The sequence below is a fragment of the Camelus ferus genome, chromosome 12 (genome assembly GCF_009834535.1).
Source record: "Camelus ferus isolate YT-003-E chromosome 12, BCGSAC_Cfer_1.0, whole genome shotgun sequence".
Classification (NCBI taxonomy): domain Eukaryota; kingdom Metazoa; phylum Chordata; class Mammalia; order Artiodactyla; family Camelidae; genus Camelus; species Camelus ferus.
In genome coordinates this window covers 57,430,761-57,456,234 of record NC_045707.1, presented here as the reverse complement: position 1 = coordinate 57,456,234, position 25,474 = coordinate 57,430,761, and the positions used below count along the sequence as shown (strand labels likewise).

The 25,474-nt window shown below is 38.5% G+C and overlaps 1 protein-coding gene across 1 annotated transcript in view; it reads right to left on the bottom strand.

Annotated features, from left to right (window-relative positions):
* Positions 1-616: 616 nt before the first annotated feature.
* LIN7A (lin-7 homolog A, crumbs cell polarity complex component) overlaps positions 617-25,474 on the bottom strand; it is a 211,532-nt gene continuing 186,674 nt past the window's right edge. Inside the window, 2 exon segments of the mRNA XM_032493832.1 lie at positions 617-5,883; positions 13,360-13,578. Coding sequence (XP_032349723.1) covers positions 13,360-13,578 — 219 coding nt within the window. The 3' untranslated portion in view covers positions 617-5,883.

Genomic DNA, 25,474 nt, shown 5'->3' with positions numbered 1-25,474 from the left:
ATTATTTGAAGGAATTAATTAGTCTGTCGTAGGAAAGAACGATGACGTAATAAAAAGTTTTCTTAAGAAGACTCCTTTCTTCCACCAATATGAACCAGCATTTATGCTGTACCACGTGCTACACTATAGCTGGGAGGGCAGGAGACAAAAAAAATTTTAATAATGAGTATGATTTCTCTTTGTTAGTGAATGAGATGAAAGCCATGAGTTTACTGTTCCCACAGGCGTGGACACTGGTCTACCTGATTGTGGTAATCATGTGAGACCAATCTCAATTTTTGCCTTTCATATTGTTTGTTTGTTTGTTTTGTTGTTGTTGTTGTGGGGAGGTAATTAGGTTTAGTTATTTATTTTTTAAATGGAGGTACTGGGGATTGAACCCAGGACCTTGTGCATGCTAAGCACACACTCTACCACTGAACTATGCCCTCCACACCCCCAACACCCCCATATTGGTTTTAGAACCTAACCCCCCAATAGCATGTGTGGTCTGGAATGGAGAAACACAAGGAACTTCACATCCAAATATTCAGGTGCCTTCAGCATCTGGAAGTTTCTCTATCTTCATGCTTTAAAAGAACTTAAAGTCATTTGATAATGAAGACAATACTTCCAGTCTGGTATCTGATACTTTTACTTCCCAGCAGCATAATACCACTTTGGTCAGCTTGAACCACTGCACAATTTTGCAGCTCTTTCAGAAAAATAACAAAAACAAGTAGACAAGATCACATGCAATGGTGAGAAAATAGTACTATCGCCCAATCTTTCCCCATAAATGCGAAATACCCTTGATTCATCTCCACACTGTGTATTTATCATAAGCCCTTACAGCAAGGGATTTTGTTTCTTTCCATTTTTTTTTTGTAGCACCAAATAGACACAGTGGCTAACAACAAATAATTCTGAAAAGTCAATGCAATATTTATCACGTCAGAAATTTTCTAGATCTGTACTTTTATCCATGTCCCTGGCCTGAAATAGTCTTCATGAGATTAAGCTGTAACGTAAGATTGAGATCTCACTCTGTTTCTGCCACTGATGTGGATTGTTGATCATAATTTACTAGTATCTTTTTGTATTCTACTTTACAATATCAAAGTACTTTTACATACAGTGACACTTATTTTTCTGACATGTATTTTAATGTAATGGTGTCCACCAAGCCACTGATGATGCTTATACACATGAGCTCTTGTGTTATACTGTGTGGGGTCAAACCCCAGTTCCATGTGCTAACTCTGTGACCTTGGAGAGGTCACATAGCTGTGCTTGTTTTCTTGTCTATAAAACAGGACCTACTGAACAGAGTTGTTGAAGGGATTCAGTGAGATAGTCTACGAATGGACTGAGCACAGTCGAACCTCGTAAGAGCTAAGTGAGTATTAGTTATGGATAAGCTGTCACTGGGGTGTGACTATGGTGTATGGATAAATGGAGCAGCATTCTTGAGTAGGGTATTTAGAAATGCAGCCTCGAGTAGATATGCACAGGGAGTCTTTTACGATTTCCACAGGATCGGGGATTTTATTTCTTCTATCAGCTGTGAAGAAGGACACAATGGACAGTCAACCCCAGTTACCACTAGAGTAAATGTTGAGGAGTTCCTCATGGCAGACTCCCTGGGGGCACCATGTCTGTCTTGTTGGCTATTCTGTTTCCAGAACCTAGCATGTACCAGGTGCACAGTAAGTATCTGTTAGATGAATAAACACATGGAGAAGTCTTAACAGCTTTGTGATTAGGTACATTCTAGGAAGCAAATAAGAAGTGATCTTTTGAAAGCAGGAGAGGATTTAGAGATGGTGTCTCCAATTATGATGAACTTAGAAGTTGCTAATAAACATTGAAGGGGATGTTAGTAATATGCATGATGATGTGAATTTTCTTTTTTTTAAAGATGAAAACATAATAGTTCACAAAATTTATAAATGGAGTTCTGTGTTTGGGTCATCCTTGCATGTAACTCAAGGGGCTTTCATAAATAACTAGAAAGGCTGAGTTTTACTCACTGTAAAAACTCCGAATCCCCAAACATTATTCCTTATCTAACTGTCCTCAAACCCTTGTTAGTAGCCTTTGAAGTAATTGGTTCCAAATTCAAATGTCTAAAAAGTATTTATGAAGAGTCAATTCTAGTTCTAACTATATAACTCAGAAATTATAGTGCCAATCAGTGTAAGTTGCTGAAATTTTTCAGATTATCAGAAGACAAACTTCATTTACTTGTCTATCCACCTATTTAATTGTTCATTCATTCAACAAATATTGAGTGCCTATATTGTGCGGGGCATTATCCCAGATCCAGGGATACAGCAGTCCACAAGGCAGGTTCAGCCCTTTCTCATGGATTTTGACCTAGAGAGGGACGAGATGAATAGGAGTACCCCATGTTTGGGGAGATTTTGCCTTATGTTGGCCTCCCTGAATCTTTAGACCATTGAGTTTTACCTCACATTGTTGTTAAAGCTGGTCTTACTAACAAGCTGTGTCTGTGTGATAAACACAAACTAGCCCAAAGATGAGAAGTTCAGGCATTATCCACACATCCACAAATATCTACGGATGTTAAAAATAATGCAGGTAAAGTATCCCAGTGTCTCAGAGTCCTGCAGGCACAGCCGAGTGAAATGAACTGAGATCAGATCACTTTGATTTTGCCATGGTTGAAAACTGCTTTTGTAATTTGGTGTAATCCATCTCTAACCAAGTTCTTCAGAGACAGCCTTGAATTCTTAAAAAGCCCCTGAATGATAGATTTTTGCATTTAGATCTCAGCATTGTCTTAAAAGATAGTGGTAGCTCGCATAACTAGAGAATTTCCTATTGATTACGTGATTGAGGAAGCACAAAATCTGTTATTCTTTCCAAAGTCAATTGTAATTTAAGCTCATTATCTCTCTGTGGATGTTCTACTTCAAATGGCAACAGAATCAAAATGTAAATGCCTCAGTGAAGAGGTTGGGGTATTCTTTTACTGAACTATGCTCTGTATATTTGCCTTCAAAATCAGAGCAGGAGAGCGTTTGGAAAAATCTGGGCACTAACCCGGCCAAGGGAAAGAACTAAAATTTACCAGGGTCACTGATGAATAAATAGTAACGATTTTTCCCCTAGCTTTTAATATCTCATTTGTTTGTAGTATTAAAGATTGAGCTTCATGCAGGAGCAAGCTGATACATCTTTAATGTGATTTTGGACATGTCAGTGGCTCTAATATGATCATTAATAATAAAAAGCATTAACACAAGTTCTGGTAATTTTTTTCTTCTTCCCTCTGGCTTCAGTGAACCTTTAGAGAACCACATGGGTCCTCTCTAAGTCTTAGGAATGGCTACTTTTGATTAAAACTTCAGGAGAAGGCTTACATTTCAATAACTACATTTTACTGAAGAAAACTGGCCATTCAACTGGTCATTTGTATGAAGGGCCAGCGTGACATGTAATCTGTCCTTAGATGCCTTAGGTGTGATGGACTGCCCCTTCACTTGGACAAACAACTGGGCATACATTTATTATCACTTAACATTATGCAGATGAAGCACAAAATACAGACATCTAGAAAACACAAATGTATTGTATCTGCGCATCTGATAGTTGCTTCTTTAAAACCATGACAATATTTATATTGACGTGAAAACATATAATTTAGTATTAAGCAACCACTTAATGGCTAAATGAAAATATACCTTAAGCTTCAAATTTATACAATGTATTGAGATGTGTTGAAAAGACCATTTTCTCATTACAAGGGTGCCATGATTTCCCTTTATGAGAATCTGTGGCATAGCCTGAATAGCTTTAATATTTTTCTGTTACATGATAACTAAAATATATGTTTTATTAAATTTTTCTTATAAAAATGAGAACTACCTCTTAGAAACTGAATAATACTCACATATTGTCCATTCATTCCTTTTAGTCATGCTTATCTCTTTTGTAAACCTATTTTTACATAACATTCAGAGCCCTCTCCCACAAGTTCTCATGAGTAAAAAATGGTATGTATTCAAGGATGGGAATCTGTTACCACAGCAGGACGCTGCTGGGATTGGCGTACCTCCTTGGCTCCTTGCTGTTCGTCCTACGCTGGGTGAGGGGCTATGAAGACTAGGCAGAACTTGGTATTGACAATAATACCACCTGACAGGGCAAAAGGAAATGCGCGGGGTCGCTTATTTTATTCCCAAGAAAACAAGTCCTAAACTGAGCTTCATAAATTGCTAATTTGGGGACCCATCTGAAATGGGAAGTTTATTGTATCTTGGGGAACCAATTTCTGGCTTTGAGAAAAGGGATTGTTCAAATATTTGCCTCAGTTTTAATGATCTATCTAGAATGTTTCAACTGGACATTTATTCTTTTTTTCAGGTACACTTGTGTGGTTAAGGTATTTAAGTGCCCAAATAATTATTACTGCCTGTTAATTCCATAAAGTAAAATCAGATTTATGCTCCTAGATTAGCCATAAGTCAAAAGTTATAAACAGTATCAGCAACTCTAACAGATAATTTTCCAGGAAATGATACTCTTCTGAAAGATGATGTCTCACTGTCTATTTACCTATGTGAAATATGTGTAATGAAGTAGGTATAGTTTTACCCTAGAAGCAGCAGCATCTCTTCATTCACAATATTAATATCACTGGTTTCCGTATGCCTAATTTTAAGAGGGATAATATTTTTGATCTTAGATTGCCAAAAATATCCAGTGTATATTTGGGAAAACTGACCTAAACTTTGAATGACATATATTTGTGTGTGTGTGTGTGTGTATATATATATATATATATATATATATATATACATATACACACACATATATAATTTAGTTTTGTAAAGCCCTCAGCTTTAAAATATCAAAATTTAACTTCTATGACAGCACATCAGTGTAGGTAAAAAGAGTTTAGAATTCTCTAGAGTTTATCAATCAAAAATATAAAACTCAACTAAAAATATCGAGAGCAGGGTTATATATAAATATGAGGATGAATTCATGAAGCTAGGTCCTTTCATTGTATTCCCTTTCCAGATTCCTAACACTTGGTTAAAAAAAAGACCTAAGTTTGTTACCAAACTCTGATAATATACATTTTGTGGAATAAATAAAGATTACATTCTGTTAGAATTAATAAGAATAGATATGAGTAAGACTTAAATAAAAAAAAAAAAAACAGTACCAGAGTTCTCTATTCTTGCTTCTAACCAACTAAAAGTTGAGCTGAAATTGCCCCACTCTGTTCATGCATAATAAAATTCATGGAAACAGAAAATAAAAAACCAACTGCTTCTGGAAACTGAAGCGAGTATAAATATAGTGTAACAACTTGCCGTTTTCAAGAGGGGAACAGAGGTTGAATTTGCAATTAACTCAAATTCTAATTCAGACAACTCAGCAATATGGATGTGGAACAGGTCAGGGTGAGGGGTAGTGTGTAGGTTTCTTTTAAGTGGCGACAATCTTGAACTGATGCAGTTTGAACTATTGCCTAATGAGGGATCCATTAATCTCTGTAAAAGCTATAGACCCAAGATTCACTTAACCCTGGCCCTGGTGATTTATGTGAAAGTCATGGACTTTATTCTTCTTATACTGTTTCAGTCTGCAGACTGGAAAACCTCTCCCTTTACACACTGAGAATTCCCACTGCAGCGAATGGAAGGTCTGTGTGCGTAAAGAGCTGGTGAACGGTGGGGGGTTTAGCCCCAGAGAAAGAAGGTGTCGAGTTGCCTTGGCAAAGATTTTATACACCACATGTTCACAGTTTCTTGACAGGTATAATTATCAGCGTTGTCTTTTCCTTTACTATGTGCTGGGATTCTGAAGCACGGTTTCAAATTTGTGACTATTGGATGTTTGATCAAGTAGCTTTTCTTCAAGGACCTGGAAGGCGGAGAAGAGCGAAGAGAAATCGGTGATTAGTATTCATTTGTCAACTACAATGTGCTAAAAATATCAAAGGAGCATGTGCTATGTGAGAACAGCAAGGTTTATTTTGGTCTTTATCATTCATGCAGTCTTCCACATGTGAAAAAATTGTTCGATATTTGCAAAGGAAGTAATTATCAAATGAGGATGGGAAAGACACAGTTATTCCCTAAAATTAAATAAAAAAACACCAGTTTGGAAACATTTTAAATGTAAGACATTTCTTCCTCCCAATTCCAGATGACTCTGTTTTTCTTCGTGGAGTCAAAGGAGAGAAAACCTTTACAGTATGACTCTTCGGATGACCGGTAGCGCTCTTGTTGAGGTACATGTAAGCAAAGCCTCTCTTTGATAGGCTGGAAGCACCAATATCCCTTCCGTGAAGCAGATGGTAGGCTCATTTCCTCTCCCATGAGGTCAGCCTGACATGGAGCAGAACAGAGTAGGCAGCTGCCCTGTACGGTCAGATTTGGGGGAGCAGTCTCCCCAAACACTCCCCCAGACCTGTCACTCTTCCACCATTATAGAGTCATTTCTTTCAGAAAGAACAGCTTTCGCTCTTTGTTTTTAAAGCTGCAGATGTTTTTATTTCAATGAATGCCGAGCACCATATACAAAAACATTTTATTTAACAAATTGTTCCAGCTGGCATGAAAATGGGGGGAGGGGAATAGGTTTGCAATCTACCACCTCTGCATCCACACTCCCCAGTCACCAAGCCTTCTGAAGATTTGCCTAAAAGCACCTTGGGCCTGCAGAGTGGAGCTGAAAGTCATACATGAAGTCATTGTCCTTCTTCAGGGGTCACCTGACAGGATACTGCATAGAAGTATCATCTGTCGTTACTACTCTACTACGCTGCTGTTACTATTGAGTGTTCACTAATTGCCACATATTTTGTTAAGAGTTTTACATATTTTTTCTTATTGAATCTCCGTAACAGATCATCTGACTGAGTCGTATATTGAATAACTTCCTTCAAGTCCGTTAGCTACCAAGTGATTGAATTTTAATAAATTAATGCACCATATAGTTACATGGGAATGGGACTCAGAGCAGGTGAATTTCAGAAAGAGTCTCAATCTCTTCATCCATCCAGAGGAGGAGTAGGCCTGCGGGATATGCCAGCAGCTGAGAGCACCAGGCATCCAAAGCGTGCGGGATTGAAATACCCACTGGGAAGAAGCACTGGCTCCAAATGTCCTCATTATTCCCCTCATTCCCATGACTTATAATTCAACAGATTAATAATTTTTTTTTCCACATTAGTTTAAATTTGTTGATCAAATTGCTTTGCTAATTTCTAAATGAGTCATTGTGGTAGACAGAAGTAATGCTCCCCTCCCACAACATGTCCTTCTTCTAATCCCTGGAACCTGTGACTATGTTAGATTCCATGGTAAAGGGAAATTAAGGTTGTAGATGGAATTAAGGTTGCTAAACAGCTGATATGGAGAGGATCCTGGACTGTCCAGGTGGGTCCAATGTAATTAAAAGTGGAAGAATGAGAAAGAAGCAGTCAGGGAAGGAGATGTGATGATGGAAACAGAGATCAGAGCAGTGCACTGCGAGGGCTTGACCACCATTGCTGGTTTTGAGGATGGAGAATGGAACCAGGAGGCAAGGAATGCAGGCGGTCCCTAGAAACAAAAAGGCAAGGAAATGAATCTTTCCTAGAGCCTTCGAAAGCCTAGTGAGACTGTCTTGGACTTCGGTCCTACAATATTACAAGAAAATTAATTGGAATTCTTTTAAGCCGCTACAATTGTAATTTTTTAGAGCAGCAGTGGGAGAGCTGCGATGATGAAATATTCTGAAGCATGGGGTGCTGGGAGGTCCATGGTAAGGGTTAGCACCAACTCTAAGCAGAGACTGAATTCCTGGAAAGCTCATGTGAACGTATCTATGAGGAAGGACGGTTAAGGGGAAGACGCTTTGAAGCCCACACCTCTGGGTTTGTATCATGGCGCTATCACTTGCTAGCTATGAAATGAGTAGACTTTAAAAAAATCCTACATAACTCAGTTTCTTCTTAAAAATGAGATTAAAAACAGTACCTAATACTCATAGGATTATTGTAAAGATTAAGAAATTTAATATATGTGAAGCACTTAGAAGAGTTCCTGGCACATCCTAATTGCTCAATAAATTTTATCCAGTATTATGATTATTATTTCTGGTTCAGTTTTCTGCTTGATACTCTGGAGTTCTTGAATTCAGTTTTATCAGAGTCATCCTTTAGGAGCTCTCAGTAAATGGGCTGGCAGGTTCCCTGGTTCAGGTCATTAGGCCCCTGGTTGTGGCAGTGTTAGTGAAAGGTACAGAACAGTAAGTAATGGACAAAATAAGGGAAATGAGGGCCTGAAGAGGAGAAAAAAGAAAGTCAGTGAGGCTACCGGCAAAGGCCAGCTGCTTCCATAAACCTGCTAAGATCCAGCCTGTATTTGAATGTAAATGAATTCTTCCCCCTGGATCCACCAATAGGAGGTCAGAGAAATTAAACAAACTTTAAGTTTCAACTTCTTCAGATTGCTGACATCTCAAAACACATCCCTCTTCCTTCTTACTTTTATTCTTTGGGAATCTGAGTGAAATATGGATTTATATAAAGTCATACTTTAAAAAATGAGATGCTTATAGGGTGGGGGCTTATTTGGGCAAATTAGGTGAAGAGGATTAAGAGGTACAAACTTCCAGTTATAAAATAAATAAGTCAAGGGGATGTAATGTACAGCATAGGGAAGAGAGTCAATAATGCTGTAAGAACTTTGTATAGTGACAGGTGGTAACTAGACTTGTGATAATCAGTTTATAATGTATATAAGTGTCGAATCACTATGTTGTATGCTTGAAACTAATATTCGAAATCAACTACACTTCTTGAAAAAAAAAGAACAGAAAGAAATCCTTAAAGCTGAATAAACATAACACTTTCAAAAAAAGTGGCTATAGCATTAAAAAAAACCTATATTCATATCCTCTGCTTAGGTTTCTGTAATATAATATATAGTGATCATATTTACTACCTTTTAGAAAATGTAATCTATTCTTCATGATTAATAAGCATGGAAGTTAGGGGAAAAGACAACTGAGATTTACTTCAGTAGAGTTTAAAGGAGTAGGCGTAAGGTGCACTTGTCCACACGTTACTTGCATTCAACCTATTTTCCATCTGTATGTGCAACTGACCATTGCGCATTACTTCATAACCTCTACCATCTCAGATACAAAATATTATTTCTAATTTAGAGAACAGACATTATATTTCATGTGATAAACAATAAGACAATATCTGACAAGCATTTTTGCTTTACCTGGTCTTTGCTTGACTTGTCAAACTTAAAAAAAAAAGAAATCAGAGATCTGTTTAAAGTAAATAGCTTCAGATTTTTTCCCAGTCAAGATGGCGGAGCGGTAGGACCAAGAGCTCGCCTCTCCTCGCAACTACAACAAAACCACAACTGACTGCTAACAACCACTGGAAAAACAAGACTGGAACCCAGCGAAACATATTTTCTTCAGCTTAGACATGAAGAAGGAACTACAGTGGGACAGTAGGAGGAGCGTGCTCACCATATAATTGGGCCTCATACCGCCCACAAACTGAAGAATTAAGTCGCAGAGGCCCTCCCACAGGAGTGAGAGTTCTGAGCCCCATGGCAGGCTCCCCAGCCGGGGGTTCTGACGTTGGGAGGAGGAGGAAACCCCAGGCCATCTGGTTTTGAAGGCCAGTGGGGCTTAACTCCAGGAGCCCCACGGGACTGGGAGGAAACAAACACTTCACTTTCTTGGGAATCAGTACATAGAATCTCGCGTGTACCAGGTCCAAGGGCAGAGGCAGTGTTTGCATAGGAACTTGGGCCAGGCCTGCCTGCTAGTTTTGGGAGGTCTCCTGGGAAGGTAGGGGGCAGCTGCAGCTCACCCAGGGGACATAAAAACTGGTGGCGGACATTCCGGGAGTGTTCATCTACATGAGCTTCCCTGGAGGCTGACATCTTGATTGGATCATTAGCACCCAGACCCAGCCCCACCCAACAGCCTATAGGCTCAAGGCTGGGATGCCTCAGGCCAAACAACGTACTGGGTGGAAACACAGCCCCACCCATCAGCAGACCTCCCAAGCCACAAATGCCTCTAGACATGGCCCTACCCACCAGAGGTCCAGAACGAAGCTTCACCCCTGCAGTGGGCAGGCACCAACTCCTCCTGCCAGGAAACCTTCATAAGCCTCTAGCCCAGCCTCATCCACGAGGGGGCAGGTACCAGAAAGAAGAAAACAACAATCCTAAAGCCTATGGAAGGAATCCATAAACACAAGCCAGACTCTACACTGGGACCAGCTGGACCCTGGCCCTTGAGTGACAAGAGGAGTGTACTGCTGGGACGCATAGGACATCTCCCACAGAGGGCCACCTCTCCAAGGTCAAGAAACGTAACTAACCTACCTAAAAATACAAATAGAAAGATAGACAATTTGAGGTGGCAGAGGAATATCTTCCAGGCCAAGGCACAAGATAAAATCCCAGAAGAAGAAATAAGTGATGAGGAGATAGGCAATTTATCCAAGAAAGAGTTTAGAGTAATGATGGCGAAGATGTTCAGAGAACTCAAGAGGAATATAGATGCACAGAGTGAAATTTTTAGCAAAGAGTTGGAAAATATAAAGAATACCCAGAGTTGAAGAATAAAGTAAATAGCTTCAAATCTCCTCTCCAAAGCAACCATAGTATGAGTCAGCAAGTGTAACAAATCCCATTTAATCCTGAAAAATCTAATTAATTAAAAGTTGAACAAGAGCTAATGTAGGTCTCTTTGACTGAATACACCATAAAATCCATGGATGTCATGACTTGGTTGTACTTTGCTTATACTTGAAATGGTCACTACAGTTTCATCTCATGGGGCCATGATCCTGGGTATTGCAAGTGCTCTCTTGGCAGGCATACATATACATTTTGTGTTCACTTAAACAGAGCTTAACTATATCCTGTGTAAGAAAAAAACATGGGGGTTTTAAATGTCTTTTATTTAAAATGTTAGTCTTTGGTAATGAGATAGTAGGAAATTCTCAAGTGATTTAATGAAGACTGATGGAACAGAGAAATGGAGTTGAGCCCAGCAAATTATTTATGACCAAGTTGTATACTTCCAATGATGACTGAATGAGCATAATGTTGGAAGCTTACAGTAAGACCTCAGAAGTCTAAATGGCAGCATATTTCTTTCAGAACACTTTTACAACAATTTTACCATGGGCCAGTGTGGTAAAGCAAATAGGAGAATTGGTTCAAGACTGTGTTATTGAGAATGGATAAAAAAAAATGAGTTAATGAAAAGAGTGTCAATGTCTGACTAAAGAATAGTAGATTGTTATTATTAGAAAAAGACCTTTGAAAGGATTCTGAAAGTACAAATGTAAAGGGCCTTTACATTTGGGATAGATAAGAGAGGAGAAAGACAAGGAAAAAATGACTTGTCCCCATGCATCCAAATCATTCCATCATCCCAGTCCAAGCCACCATATCTCTTGCCTGGATGACTATATAATAGCCTCCTAATGGGTCTCTTTTCACATTTACCCTCAATAATCTATTCTCCCCACAGCAGCCAGAGTGGTTCTTTTATATAGATAAATCATATCATGCCACCCCTTTGCTTAAAAACCTTCGATGGTTTCCACCGCAATAAAATCTAACTTCCCTCAGTGCTTTAAAAAGCTCTCTGTGCTCTGGCTCCCATCTGTCTCACTGCCCTTCTCACTCTTTATTCCCTAACCACCTCGGCTTTCTATGCCTCAAACATCAAATAGCTCACATCTGCCTTAGAGCTACTCGACTGTCTGTTTCCTCCTCTTCTTATGCTTGTTTCATAGCTTTTCCCTGTCATTCAATCTAGCTTAAATGTCACCTCTTTTGAGAGGTCTCCCCTGATCACCTCATCGAAAGTCATCACCTAGCCAGTCTCTATCAAAGCGCCCTATATTTAAAAAAAAAAAAGCACCCTATATTAACTCTGCAAAGTATTGATCTCAATAGGATATTCTTATCTACTTGTTAATTAACTATCTCCTCCAACCAGAAGGTAAGCACCATGAGAACAAGGACTTTGCTTGGTTCATGCTGTTTCTACAGACCACTGAACAGTGCCGGGCCCATCACAGTCAGAAATAAATATTTACTGCTGAATAAATGTAGTTTTTAGAATGAAATGTAATTTCATATAAAGACACCAAACTATGCTATATATAATAAAACCAGCAGGTTATAAAAGACAAGTAGATAGTTGAATTCCCAGGCCTCTTGGGGGACAAATCCCAAACTCTTTTACTTCTCCTTTTCATGAGTGCCACAAAAATTTGAAAATCTCTTCTCACAGCCACTGTTTCTGCTTGTGCAAGTAGTAAACTGATACTGAATGAGTTTAAACTACCATCACCCGTTGTTATCTTCCGAAGAGCATCTGAACCTCATTTCAAATACACATTTGCAGACATCATAGTATCTAAGGATATGAACTGTCTCTTCCAAAAAATAGCAAAGAAGATGTAATTTCTGACGTTCTGTTTGGTAGAGTAAGAACGAAAAATAATTCTATGCTACTTGTCAGAGTGGTTTTGGGGGATCCACTGAAGCTATTGCAGTTTCATACCATTCATCTAAAAAGTGGTGTTTTAATGATACTTACTATGAAGGGTTTTTTGAGGGTTAGGGATACCATGTGAGAAGGACCTAGCACATAGCAAGAACTTCAAAGATGGCGATGTTTAATATTTTTCCGAGAATTTTTTTTAATTTTCTTAAAAATATGTAGCAAAACCTGACTTAGCATTCATTGTCACAAAGTGGAATTTAGAAAAAGGTAGGTACATCTTAAGACACATTTTAAGTGAGCACTCAAAGAGAATTTCAAAATCTCTCAGCACATAAACACTGGCAGGTCTCTACTTCATTCTTTTCAATGGAGTGGTTTTCTAGTAAACTCTGTTTCAGTATTCTAAAGGGGATCATTCCAGGATCAGCACTGTATGGTTGCTTAGTCTGTACACTGTGCAAAGGCAACTGGGCAGGAATCCAGCCCGCACCTGTCATGTAGCCACGTGTCTGACAATCTGGGTTCGCATGGATGCTGTATTTTCGTAATTTATATAAAAGCATCGTATAGTCTGTACCTGGCCCTCCCAAAGTATCTTGTTTTCTAAACCATCTTATATTTGAAAGGAATATGGCTGAATGACACATAAAGTAAGCAACTGTCTTGTTTAAATTTTCTGAGGTCATTGTTCTTTTATGTAAAATACCTGATTGATTTTGTTTGGATTATTAAATCTAATGATTATGTTCCAGCTGTCAAAGAAACTATGTTTTAAAAAAAAATCCAAAACAGACTTGCACGTGCAGGGGACTCTCCTTGTAAGAAGGCGGCACTCCTTACCTATGACATGTGGTTTTGCTGTGTCTGTTGCTGCTGCTGCTGTTGCTGCTGCTGGATTAGCAATTGCTGCTGCTGCCGACGCCGGGCTGTCCGTAGCTTTTCAAAGCGAGCCTCCATTTCTTCCAGGACTTTCGGGGTGTACCGGACCACCAGCTTGACGCTGTCCTTAGCAGCCTTGAGTAGTTCCACAGCCTTCTCATGGTGCTCTCCTTCCACACTCTGAAAAGACAGTGGTGTCTCTTAAAGGGAGAGCTTTCTTGTTCTTTTGAGAGTCCAGTGTGACCTTAGGATCACAGTACAATCCCAGTTTGAAATGTCAACAAGATAATGGCAAATGGGATTTACTGCCATTGTTGTTATTATTTGTTACATCTGGAGTTGAACCATAAGCAAGTTAGGCTGCACTAGGGCGGGTACAGGATGGATTGAATGGAGGTTCAAGTTAGGAGGGTGAGAAACAATGAAGACCTAAAAGATAACACTACCACTTAGAAGGAAATGTCCAAATCTCATCTGGCAGAGTGAATGCTTTCGTCAGAAAACTTCAGAAAAAAATTTAAAAAGAGCAATAAAGGGTGACTTTTCCTATCAGATATGAACGTTTATTAAGAATCTACACTGATTAAAGCAGTGTCTTACTGGTGTAGTAAGAGATAGTAGAACAGAACAGAGTCCAGAGGCAGATCCATCATATTTAAAACTTTATTATATGATAAATGTGGAATTTAGACCAAAGGAGAAAAGGATTGTTAAATAATGATGCTGGAACAGATAATTAAATGATACAAAATAATGTGGATCCCAATCTCATAGTCTATGCCAAATATAACACGCTGATTAAAAATTTAAATGTAAAAATAAAACCATGAAACAATTAAAATGAAGTCAATGTTCATCATCTTGTGATGCAAAAACAATTCTTAGAAAAAATGCCAGGAAACCACTCCCCACCCCAGTCAGATTTAAAAATTGTAAGTTTCTGTATCTCACACACCATAAAAAGGTCAAATAACAAACAGAAAAAAGTATTTTAAATATATGACAGTCAATCTGTTAATAGTCTTCGAATGAAGAGCTCTTACAAGTCAATAAAGATTTAAGCAACATGGGCAAGTGAACTCACAGACAAATAATTTTTTTAAAATGGCCAATAAACCTACGAAAATATATCCAAGCTTCCTAGTAATCAGAGACATACAGATGAAAAAAATTTCACTTTTAATTTTAAAATGGTAAAGATGTATTTTTAAATATGGTGTATTGACAAGACTATAGGGAAAAGGGATTCTCATATGCCACTAATAATGTAACAAAAACTGGTACCATTTTTCCGGAGAGCACTATTGTTATGCATTGACTAAATCCTTTATAAACGAAGGCTTCTACTTTTGGAGAAATTTACTAAGGATATAGTTGGATATGCACATATACCTATAAAACAGATATAAGAAAAAGCAAAAAACTAAATTAATTCTTGGTTTCTGAGTTTCAAAATACTTTTTTGAACATCATGGCATAGATAATAGTTGGGGAAACTATGTTTACTACAAGTAAACTCCAAGAGGCTTCTCCAAACCTTCTCAAGTTGGGACTAGGGAGACGCAAAACAGAAGAAACTTGTAATCAGACATTATAGAACCTTGAGAAAAGGAGATAGTCCATCCCTCTCAGCTGATGCACAGGGCGGATGACATAACCCCTGTTTTATAGGATCCAAGTGCAAAGGCCTTTTGACTTGCTTCCTGGGTAAAGCCCAGAGAAGAAAGGTGTATGTGATGTGACAGAGGACTGAGACAGGCTTAAACACAGCCAGAACACGGAGAGTGCCACTAAAGTGGCAGAGAAGGCTGCCTGAAACTGGTTGTGATTACATTTTCACAATCCAAGCAGAAGGGAGACTAAAATGAATATTATATTGAGTTACAAAAAATAATTTGCATTTCAAGCATGCTTAAATTATATCTTGAGATTCATTAGTGACTATTATACAGATTTGGAGACTTAAGAACTGGTGTTACATTCTTTCTATCATTTGCTTCAGCAAGGTGGGTGTGGATTGAGAAGGAAAGAAAAAAAAAACAACTTTGAATTTTGCAATGAGACAGTCATCAGTGGCCTTCAGTCATCTGTCTGAAAACCAGGCAGATACTAGGGGTTTCAGAAATGACTACAGAGAGCCCAAGAGGCAACTTATATAACGACTCGTTTGCCAAGTCTGGGTTAAGTAGAGACCAAGGGGTTATAAATAGCTGATGAGCCGAGTGCATTTTTATCTGTGGCTGAAGCCTAAGAAAATATGCTTATTCATTGATTAACTCATTCCTTTAATTATTTACTCAATCATTGACTTGGTCACTCAACAGATGTTTATTGAGCATTTATTCCACTAGTTACATTCTACTAAGTTGTTCCGAAACATGGAGATGGGAAACTTTGACAACTTCATACCATGTAAACTCTGTTTTCAGTGTCCTGGCAATTTCTTTGTAATTTGCCCCAAGATGAATTGTTAATGTACAGAATTCTCCTTTAATTCTGGGTGATTTGCTCATTCACACCCTTCTCTAATTTCTTTCCTAATATTAAAACTTACACATTTGTATGTTTTAATAACAATGGTTCACCCATTTTCCGGGCCAGATGATTAGTCTCCAGACATCTTTTTGGCTTTTGTTCTATTTGCTTTCATTTATTAGGGTTGGAAATTCTAGGCCAGACCTTTAGAGGCCCATTATCCCAGATTAGGCACTCTGCCTGCAATTTAGAGTTGCCACAGGAGGGCTGTGGTACTAATACCTAGGACCAAGAGGCTCTCACCACAGGGAATGGCTGAGAGAAATATGGCTGGTGGGGCATACTCGGCCCTGCAGGGTTACCTCTCCCATCCCCTCACAGTTAGCAGTTTATAAAAAGCAGACTGCGCAGTCTTTGAATCCAGAATTTCTGCCTCAATGTTCTATCTTTGGTTTAGACCACGACTCAGATTCTTCTGGGCTCAGCAGAGTTAATGGGTCTCCTGGTCTGACTCTACCTGTCACTCTGTCTTGCCCATCAGGGCACAGAACCCACATGGGATCTGGTCATGCTTTCCTCATTTCTACTACTAACAATCCTGTGTTGAAAACAACACAAATTCGATGATTAAGCAGTATAATAGAGACTAAAAGGTAACTCCTAGAGATTTGAAGAAATATAAACATGTTTGTACAATGTATCATTTCAAACACTCAACTTTGATTTTTTAACTATTTTCAGAAAAATACCTTAATTCTCATCTCAAGGATTGTTCTGTGTAGCTCTTCTTTCCACTGGCTTTGCCTACTTTACAAATACTTTTGAGGGCCTATGTTTGTCTTCTTAACCTACAGTTTATCTCTGTAATGCTTTTAGTCCTTCGGTAGGAATTTTTAATAAGAAGAAGGCAGTTTTCTTTCCTTTCTTTCCCTTTTAAGGTAAGAACAAAAGAGCAGAAGACTCTACCATGGAATCCTTGTTCCATGCTTAAACTAAAGCCAAGCTTTCTGCTCAGTTAGGGTATACATTTTCATGTACAAACACTTGCCAGTAGGTATTCCTTTAGCCCTGAAAGTTTATCATTTATTCCTACTTTTAACTTGGTCTGTTTCTCACTCTTAAGGAAAATATGCCTTATATCAAGCTAAATATTTAAAACATGTTTTGAAATGTAATAGTTTTTTGTAAATAGTTCAGCTGTTTCTATCACAGATATATATATATAAATAATATAAAATATAAATAATACAAAATATATATAATATAAATATGTATTTATATTTGAAAAACCCTCCTGATTCAGGAATTGTCCTTGATAACAATGAACTCAGCTGAAGCAGTCGCGGAAACCTGTAGCACCAGCTTTCCACATAGGATGAAAATGTGGCCCTTATGTTATTTGAGGAGACCTAAGAAGACTTCCAATTTTAAAGTGAAATCCCCATCTCCATTAATAAACCTGAAATTCTGTATTTTCTAAAAGAAATTCTATACTTTTAGATTTCATCATCTTGCTTTAAGAGTTCTGTTGTACCTGCTGCAATCTGAGGCAGTCATTAGCATGGGTTAATTTAACAAGGCTTTCCAAGAGACATCTGGTAAAAGCTGGATGTCATTAAGGAGGAGAAGGGTGGTGAAGAAGGCATGGGGGGTATACAGGGCATCCAGGAAATACTTAGAGCAAAGAGAAGTGGTCCTAAAAGACAAAAGCCCCTAAAGAGAAATATTACCCCACAGTTGTGCCTAGTCTGGCCATGAGCCTTCACCAAAATGAATTAAAATGTACAAAGAAGAATGGATATTCCCATCCTGAAAATATTTCTTTCCCCTGCTAAATTTTTTAAAAAATACACGGAGAAATCAATATGAAAACGAGAGTTCAAATGTTCTTATTATCATTTCCAAATGCATAAATACAAACTAAAAAAACACTAAAATGATTTTAAAAAACCATAAGAAATGAATCTTCTATAATGTTAATATATAAGACTATATATTTTCATTCAAGAAGCCAGGAAAAATTAGCTTAGTTAATAACCAGATACATACTTGTTTATTAGTAAATTCATGCAGGAAGTAGTAAGCTCCAGGAAGCTTTAAAGTTAATTTGAATGAAGTTTAGCAAACCAGCAGCTGGTAAATGAACTAACTTTTAAACATGACTGCATTCTGATCTTTCAATCTTTTTTTATTTCTATGTATTGAGTTATCAAAATGGCTGCTGTTTCTTGGTATGCTCAACATCCTGCTTGATTAAAAATCCTCTCTAATAAGAGAGAACTTTGGATTACACTGCATATCTGAATTTGCTCATGATCTGTGCTCTCTCCCCTGCTATTGAGAAACTAGTTGCTAAATTTTGACCTTGGCTAGAACTCAGATGGAAGAAATGCCTGCCCTGAAAAGGAATCTTGTTATCTGTGCACAGTTGCCAAATGGCTGTTGCCTAGGTCTTTACTGTGGCTCCTTCTCTGTGAGGATTACACAGACATAATCCTGACCCAGTTCACTGATAGATAAGTTGCTTAAACACTGTTGGATAACCAAGAGCTGGCTCTACCTCTCAGTTATTATTGTATGAATATCTAGAGCCAGGTTTATGCATAGGCTCCTAAATGACAGCAGTCATTCCTCTGGATTAAGGACCAAATAATGTTATCAGGGAATAAATGATACCAAGGATATTGGGTTATGATAACTTAGTGCAGTTAAGTAGCTCAGAAACTCAGAACATTATACCTGTGAAGGTCCTTAGGGACAACTTTGTTTATCTCCTTGCATCTTTATACACAAGGAAATAAAGACCAAGAGTGGCTGTGATCTGGTCCATTTTATATACTGGTTAATTGCAGGGCTGGATTAGAACTCATTATTATTGATGACTGCTCCTTTAACAGCTTCATTCTGCTTTTCCAGATTAAATAATTCAGACCATGGTGGATCAGTTTTTACATGATGTGAGAGGACAGGAACTAACGACAAGGGTAAGATCTGTTAACTCCCAGCTCTAAAGGGTATGTGTTGGACAGTGAAGCAGCAGCAGGAGGCTACATGCTCACCATTAATGGGTTATTATTCTCAACTTGGAAAAGGCCCAACATAGCCAAATACAGACCTACTCCTTTCCCACAAAGGCAATGGTGACTGAGCATTTTTTTCTTATAATAGTTTTGCTCTTACTCAATTAAGGTGTTTTGATATTATTTTAAGAGTGTGCATGTCTGTACACATGTGTGTGAGTGTGTACTCTTAACATTTGTATGTGTGTATGCTAACATTTATTGAGCACTTATTAAGCACAAGGCAATGCTAGCTGCTTTGTGTACATTATATCTAATCCTCATAACAACTCTATACGGAAGTTAATGGAGAGCTTAAGAAATTTGTCCCAGGTCCCCTAGGTAGTCAGTGGAACAGACAGAATATAACTGAGACCTGTCTGTTTCCAGATATCAGGCTCTTACCTACCAACCCATAGTCTTAAACAAGATAATAAGGAGAAAGTAAATACCATATAAGTGGCTTTCCTATGCATGGGTATTTTTAGACCAGTTGTTTTTAAACATGGATGTACACAGAAATCAACTTAAGCACCTTTAAAATATAGAGACCTAGGCTGAATCCCAGATTTACCATACCAAGACCCACAGCAATATGACCCAGGAACATATGACATTATAAAACTCTGATAAAGCCAGCCAGTCACTGATGTGCAGATTAGTGTTTGGACACAGTGCTCCAGACTGTAACTGCCCCAAATAGTAAATGCCACCTTAAGAGTTTCTCCACTCCTGGAGAGTTACTCCAGGAAAGAGGGCTGGGTAGGTAGGTAAGGGAGGTCTTACTGTTTTGCCTTGGTGTAGTCCTACAGTCAGAATTTGTGGTCATTTAAAGAAAAAAACTATATTGATTAGGTGTTTAATTAAGAATGGAATATCTCTGCACGAGTTACAGGATATATTCAGAAAAAAATCTTTATGACTCTTTGATCCTTTCCTTTTCTCAAACATGTTAATTTTCTGTTCTAAATGTATTCTCTTTTGCCAAAGTAAAGTGGCAAGTATAAAAAGTATTACATTTATCCTTTGGAAAAAATATGCTAATGCTCTCCCATAGTACTTTGTTCCTGCCTAAATGCTAACATCTATTTCAGTGCACTGTAATTTATCAGTTTACAATCATTCTGCTGTCACTAGACTCTCCAAGGGCAGGATGCATCTTGTTTATCTCTGTGCCCAGCATCTATTGTGTGCTCAATAAATACTTAGTCAATGAATAAACCACATGCACACACGCACACGCACACACATATTTTTTTTTTTTCTGTTAGGCTAAGGACCCAGTACTGCTGGGTTTGAATTTGAGCTTCTTCACTTATCAGCTTTGTGAGCTCAGACAAGATGCGTAGCATCTCCGAATCTCAATTTTATCATGTGTAAGAGGGTATCAGAGTAATGATTCTACTGTATAGAATCATTATAGGCATTACATTTAATAAAAACAAAAGCAATTAGAAGAGTGCCTGGCACTTAAAATGGGTCCAACAAATGTCAGCTCTTTGTTGAACTATTTCCTGTGTGAGCTTGCTACTGTAAGGCTTCAGGTGCTTATAGACAAAAACAGCAGCAACAAAATACAATTTACTTTAGGAATAGGTAAAAGTTTCCTTTATATTATCTAGGAAGCAAAAGAAAATGTATTTACTAAGTAAATTAATAGTGTATGGAGTTTGTTGGAAGAAGGTTTAAAACTATTTAGGTAAATCAACTGCTTATAATCACAGTCAAGTAATTTAGAAGAATCATTTCCATACATACAATTGATATGCTAATTACAAAGAATTATTATTTATTCATGAAAAACTGCTCTCTCAGTCCCTCCACAGTGTCACACTTTGTTAAGGAAAGGAGGAATGTGCCGGAGATTCACTTGATAGGAGCATGCATAATGTGAGCAGACTTGAGAGGGAAAATCATCAAATAACCAAACACTACAAGACAGCAAGGAGGAATGGGGAAAAAGAAGTGTATAAAATTACACATATTTTTATCCTGTGAGAGTAGTTACATAAATAAAAGTTTCTGAACTATGAAAGTGGAGAACGCAGAGCACTAGCTGTCGGCCCAGGGGGCAGAAAACTTAAAATGAGCAAAAGCTTTAGAGAAAAAAATCAGTGCTGGAAACTGCAGATCTAACATTTGGTTGATCTGAGCCCACCAATCACATCTGGAGACTAAAACTGGAAATAAACACAGCTACGACATCTCAGTTGTGATGCTTTATAGTAACTCTGCTCAAGCTTTGATGATCTGGCACCAAAAGGAGGGGAAAAAATTCCTGATGGTTGCTAGAATAGATTCACACACACACATATATACCTGTGCATATATACTCATAAGTATACATACACACACACATATACACACGTGCACACACATATACACATATGCGCACACACACGTACACACAGGGTCATCTTCAGGAGTACAAATGTGAACGCTAGAGATCTGAAACCAGAACAGAGCTATGTGGAAAAATATTCCTAGAGAATGAGGTCTTTAAATTGGTTTGTTAACTTTTGAGTGGTAGGTTTCACCTGGTAAACTGATACGACAGGAAGTCTTTCCAGTCATGACACACACTGATTTGTGCTTCTAAAATGCATGCTCGGCCCACCCACACTCTCCCAAGCCATGACATTCCATGACACTAAACCCTCAAGGAGACTCCTTCAAATGTTCAGAAGCAGGAATATCAAAATTGCCAATTCTCAATATTTGCTTCCAGGTCTCGTTTGGCATAAGGGAGGGGCTATGGAGGTGGGGATAACCACCACCCTCCACATACTCACCACTATTCCAGCTCCACTTAAACATACAGATACATCTCAAAATCTAGTGTGATTCCTTAATCAAATCATCAAACCTACCCTTAGCACAGTCAGCATGACAGAGCAGAAAGGCCAGGGACTGGGATGAGGAAGATCTGGGCTGAGTCATAACATATCACCACTAAAGAGTGTGACATTCAGAAGATGACCTCTCCTCTGTGTCTCAGTTCCCAGATGGACACTGTCCTGGTTTGAGCACTGAAAGTCCCAGAAAATGCCTCAGCCCTGGGCAAACCTAGACAGCTGGTCACCGATTAAGACACAGGAAAATGTTGCAAAGACTGAAGAGTGTGTAGTAGTGCCTGGTACATGATATCCCTTCAATACATGTTTGTTTCTGCAGTAGCCCTTGAAGAATTCGAATTTCAGTGAACATGAGGGTGAGCAATCTTATCAAAGAAGGATGGGTCTGTTGAACACCAAAGGGAAGCATGAGGAAGGGGGAGGGAAGGAGAGATCAGAGGTAAGAGAAAGGTTTGGAAGAGTAGGTTCAAGGGCACGTGAGTCATTTTTGCTCACTCTCTAATTCTGCCAACACTCTAAAGACAGACCTAGCTTGATGGAGAATTATCTTCTCCATCCCAAGGATGATGAAACCTGGCTTAAAATGGCAAAGCTAGTTTAGAAGGAGTACCTAGACTCAGGTAAGGCTTTTCAACATTGCGGAACCAGTGCTGCGTACCTGGACACTGGCTGAGATCCCTGAGGACAAGTACCAAAGCCCATTCTTCAAACAGTTCCCACTGATTTTTGTGGCAGGTGGGTTATGACGTGATGGGGACAGGACTAACACTGGAAGGTTCTTTGAAAGATTTTGCAACCTGGAAAAAAGCTTAGCCTCTAGGAAGTTTTTGGGAGATCTTCTTTCACTAAGCAAGGCATACATCACCCTATCTCTGCTTCCTAGATGTCAGCCTGTATTGTGTGCAGTAACATCAGGATTCTCTCAACCAGAATCATTCTTTTAACCCTCAGTCTCTTCCTCTGGTAATCTCACAGAAACCACAGTTTTCTAAGCGGTGCCATACAGACAAGAGTAGGTCCCTACAAGTATTCAACCCAACACTTCAAAGGACACACTTTATTATTTAATCTGTTTTCAAATCCTGGAAGCTCTACCAGTTAATATAAAGCATAAGAGAGAAACATAACAAATCTAGGCAGAAGTTGTCTGGGTCCAGAGCTGTCAAATGTATTTCTTGTGAAGAGTAAAGCAGGAGGGACTGTTATGTTGCTCTTTACCATGAATGATAAACATTAATAACAGCTACAAGGCTTAGTTTAATTACAGAGATTCAACATTACAGATGCCTTCCTTCAGAAGGAGTGAAAATTTAAGGGCTATTTCAGGTTTACTGTCCAATATCTCTCCGGCTCTACAAATACATGTCTTTTCCAATTAAAAGCACACCCATGGAAAATTCCTTGGATTTTTCACTAGTGGCTTACACTAAGATTTTTCAGGTACTTCCACAAAAGAAAATTCTACTTACTTTAAATGCTCTAACTGACTCTAACCTCCAAAGGGTCTTTCCATCCCTCCCCTCTGGTTCCAGCCACCACTAGCCACGTAGCCACCCAAACTAGGCATCCGGGGGGCATGATTAACTCTCCCCTCCACCCATACCCAGTGAACCATGGAGACTGCTTAATAGTCATTCCCCACTTACCATCCCAATCTCATCCTCTGCTCCCTCTTATTTCTTATGATTTTAAAATATCCTCTAGCTTCTCTCTTGTCCAAATCCTTCTCCAGATTCTAGCCTGAGTCACTTGGTCTTTCCCCCTTGCTGACAATCTAGTGAAGGGCAGGAAGAACACAGCTCTGGTCGACACTGTCCTTGAAGGCAGGGACTGTGCTCCATTGACTGCTTCTCCCCGGGACCCTGCACAGTGCCCAACACCCATTCAACCAACGTTTACTTAACTGATCTGGGGAGCACTGGCTCTGAGGCTTGGGCCCCAAGATTACTATCTTTATGACTTAGGGCAAGTTCTTTCATTCCCTAAGCCTCAGTCTCAACATGCAAAACAATGTGAGTAACTTTTCCTTTAAAGAGGTCATTTAAGATTTAGTGACCTGCCCCCTCATTCACACCCAGAGTTACACTGGAGTTCTTTTTTGTATTGTACGTGCCTGGTTCATATCTGCCAGGATTTTGTATGACTGGCTCTCTCTCATAAAGTTCTCACATAGAAGATGTTCAACTTCACTATTAGTTAGGGAGATACAGATTCATTCCAGAAAGGAATAAAAATTGTTCACTTATTTTAAATATTGATCATGTATCACCAAGGATTTGGTGAAATTTTTATTTTCATACAATGTGGAAATAGAAATTGGAGGTCGATTTGGCAGAATCTAATAAAGTGTGCCCATATCCTCCTACCCTGGTTTGCCACGTATCGGTATTCACCCTAGAAAAACAGTCATTCATATACATAAAATTTTTTATTGAATCTGTGTTCACATTAACAAAAAGAAAGAAAACAAAACAAAACAAAAAACAATTGGGTATCAAGCTAAATGTCTATCGATAGGGGAATGGTTGAATTAATTATGGTACCCACATACCGTGGGATACTACACAGCAGATTAAAAAACTTATGTGCTGAGAGGACAAGGTATCCAAGACATAGTTCTTAGAAAGCAAGTCATAGAGAAATAAGTATATATGAAAATATTAGTGTATTTAAAAAACTTAAGAACATTCATTGAGTGTTTACTATCAGGCACTGTTCTAAGTGCTTTAAATTGATCAAGATAGCTACTTTAACAACCCAGTGAGGTATGTAATGTTACCATCCTAATCTTATATACGAAGAAACTGAAACACAGGAAGTTTCCACAAGTGCACCACTGATGGATGACAAATCTGGCTCCAAGTCTGGTCTCTTAATCACTGCTCTACATTGTCTCATACATTTTATATCTAAAAATAAACAAACAGTTGAATAAATGTGTGTGTGTGTGTGTGTGTGTGTGTGTTATTGAGGGCAAAGGAAAACATCTGGATAAATACTTGCTATCCATGTTTCCTTATGGAGGCAGAGGAAGAAAGAGGAAAATGATTAAAGGGGCTTTTTAAAAAATCTGAGTTCAGTCTTTCCACATTGAATTCTTTGGAAATTTTATAAGGATGCATTCACATATTTCTTGCATAATTTATTTTAATACAATAGCCCAGAATCATCATGAGGAAAGTGAGAGGGAAAGTCATTCTAGAACAAACTGAAGAAGGTTGGACAAAGGACAATGTTGCTTAAAAAGTGCTTTGAGACACAGCTTTGAAGTAATCTGAGAAAAAAATAAATTATAACTACAAGTGCCTAGGTAATTTAGGTGAAAGGAAGGGCTTTTAGCTACATCACCTCAGAAGTTATGGATGCGGAAGTGTGGTTTGTGGAAGCTTCAAACCCCCAATTACAAGGGATCGGCATGGAGATTCCATTTGAATGACCCTGACTGAATGCTTTTTCTCCTGGTATGGTTAATTTGCTGAAACCTGAGTTTCCCTTTCCTCCATCTCCTCCTGGTTGTTTATTTGTCCGTGCTGGCATTTGAGCTAGACGGCGTGCTAGATCACTCGCGTTTAAGTGGGAATGCTAAAAATCCAGGATGTTTGACTGAGAAATGGTGAGGAAGAATTCTGAAATACTGCACGTTCACATTTTTGTTTTTCGCTAATGGCTCCTGAGATGAAAAACAAA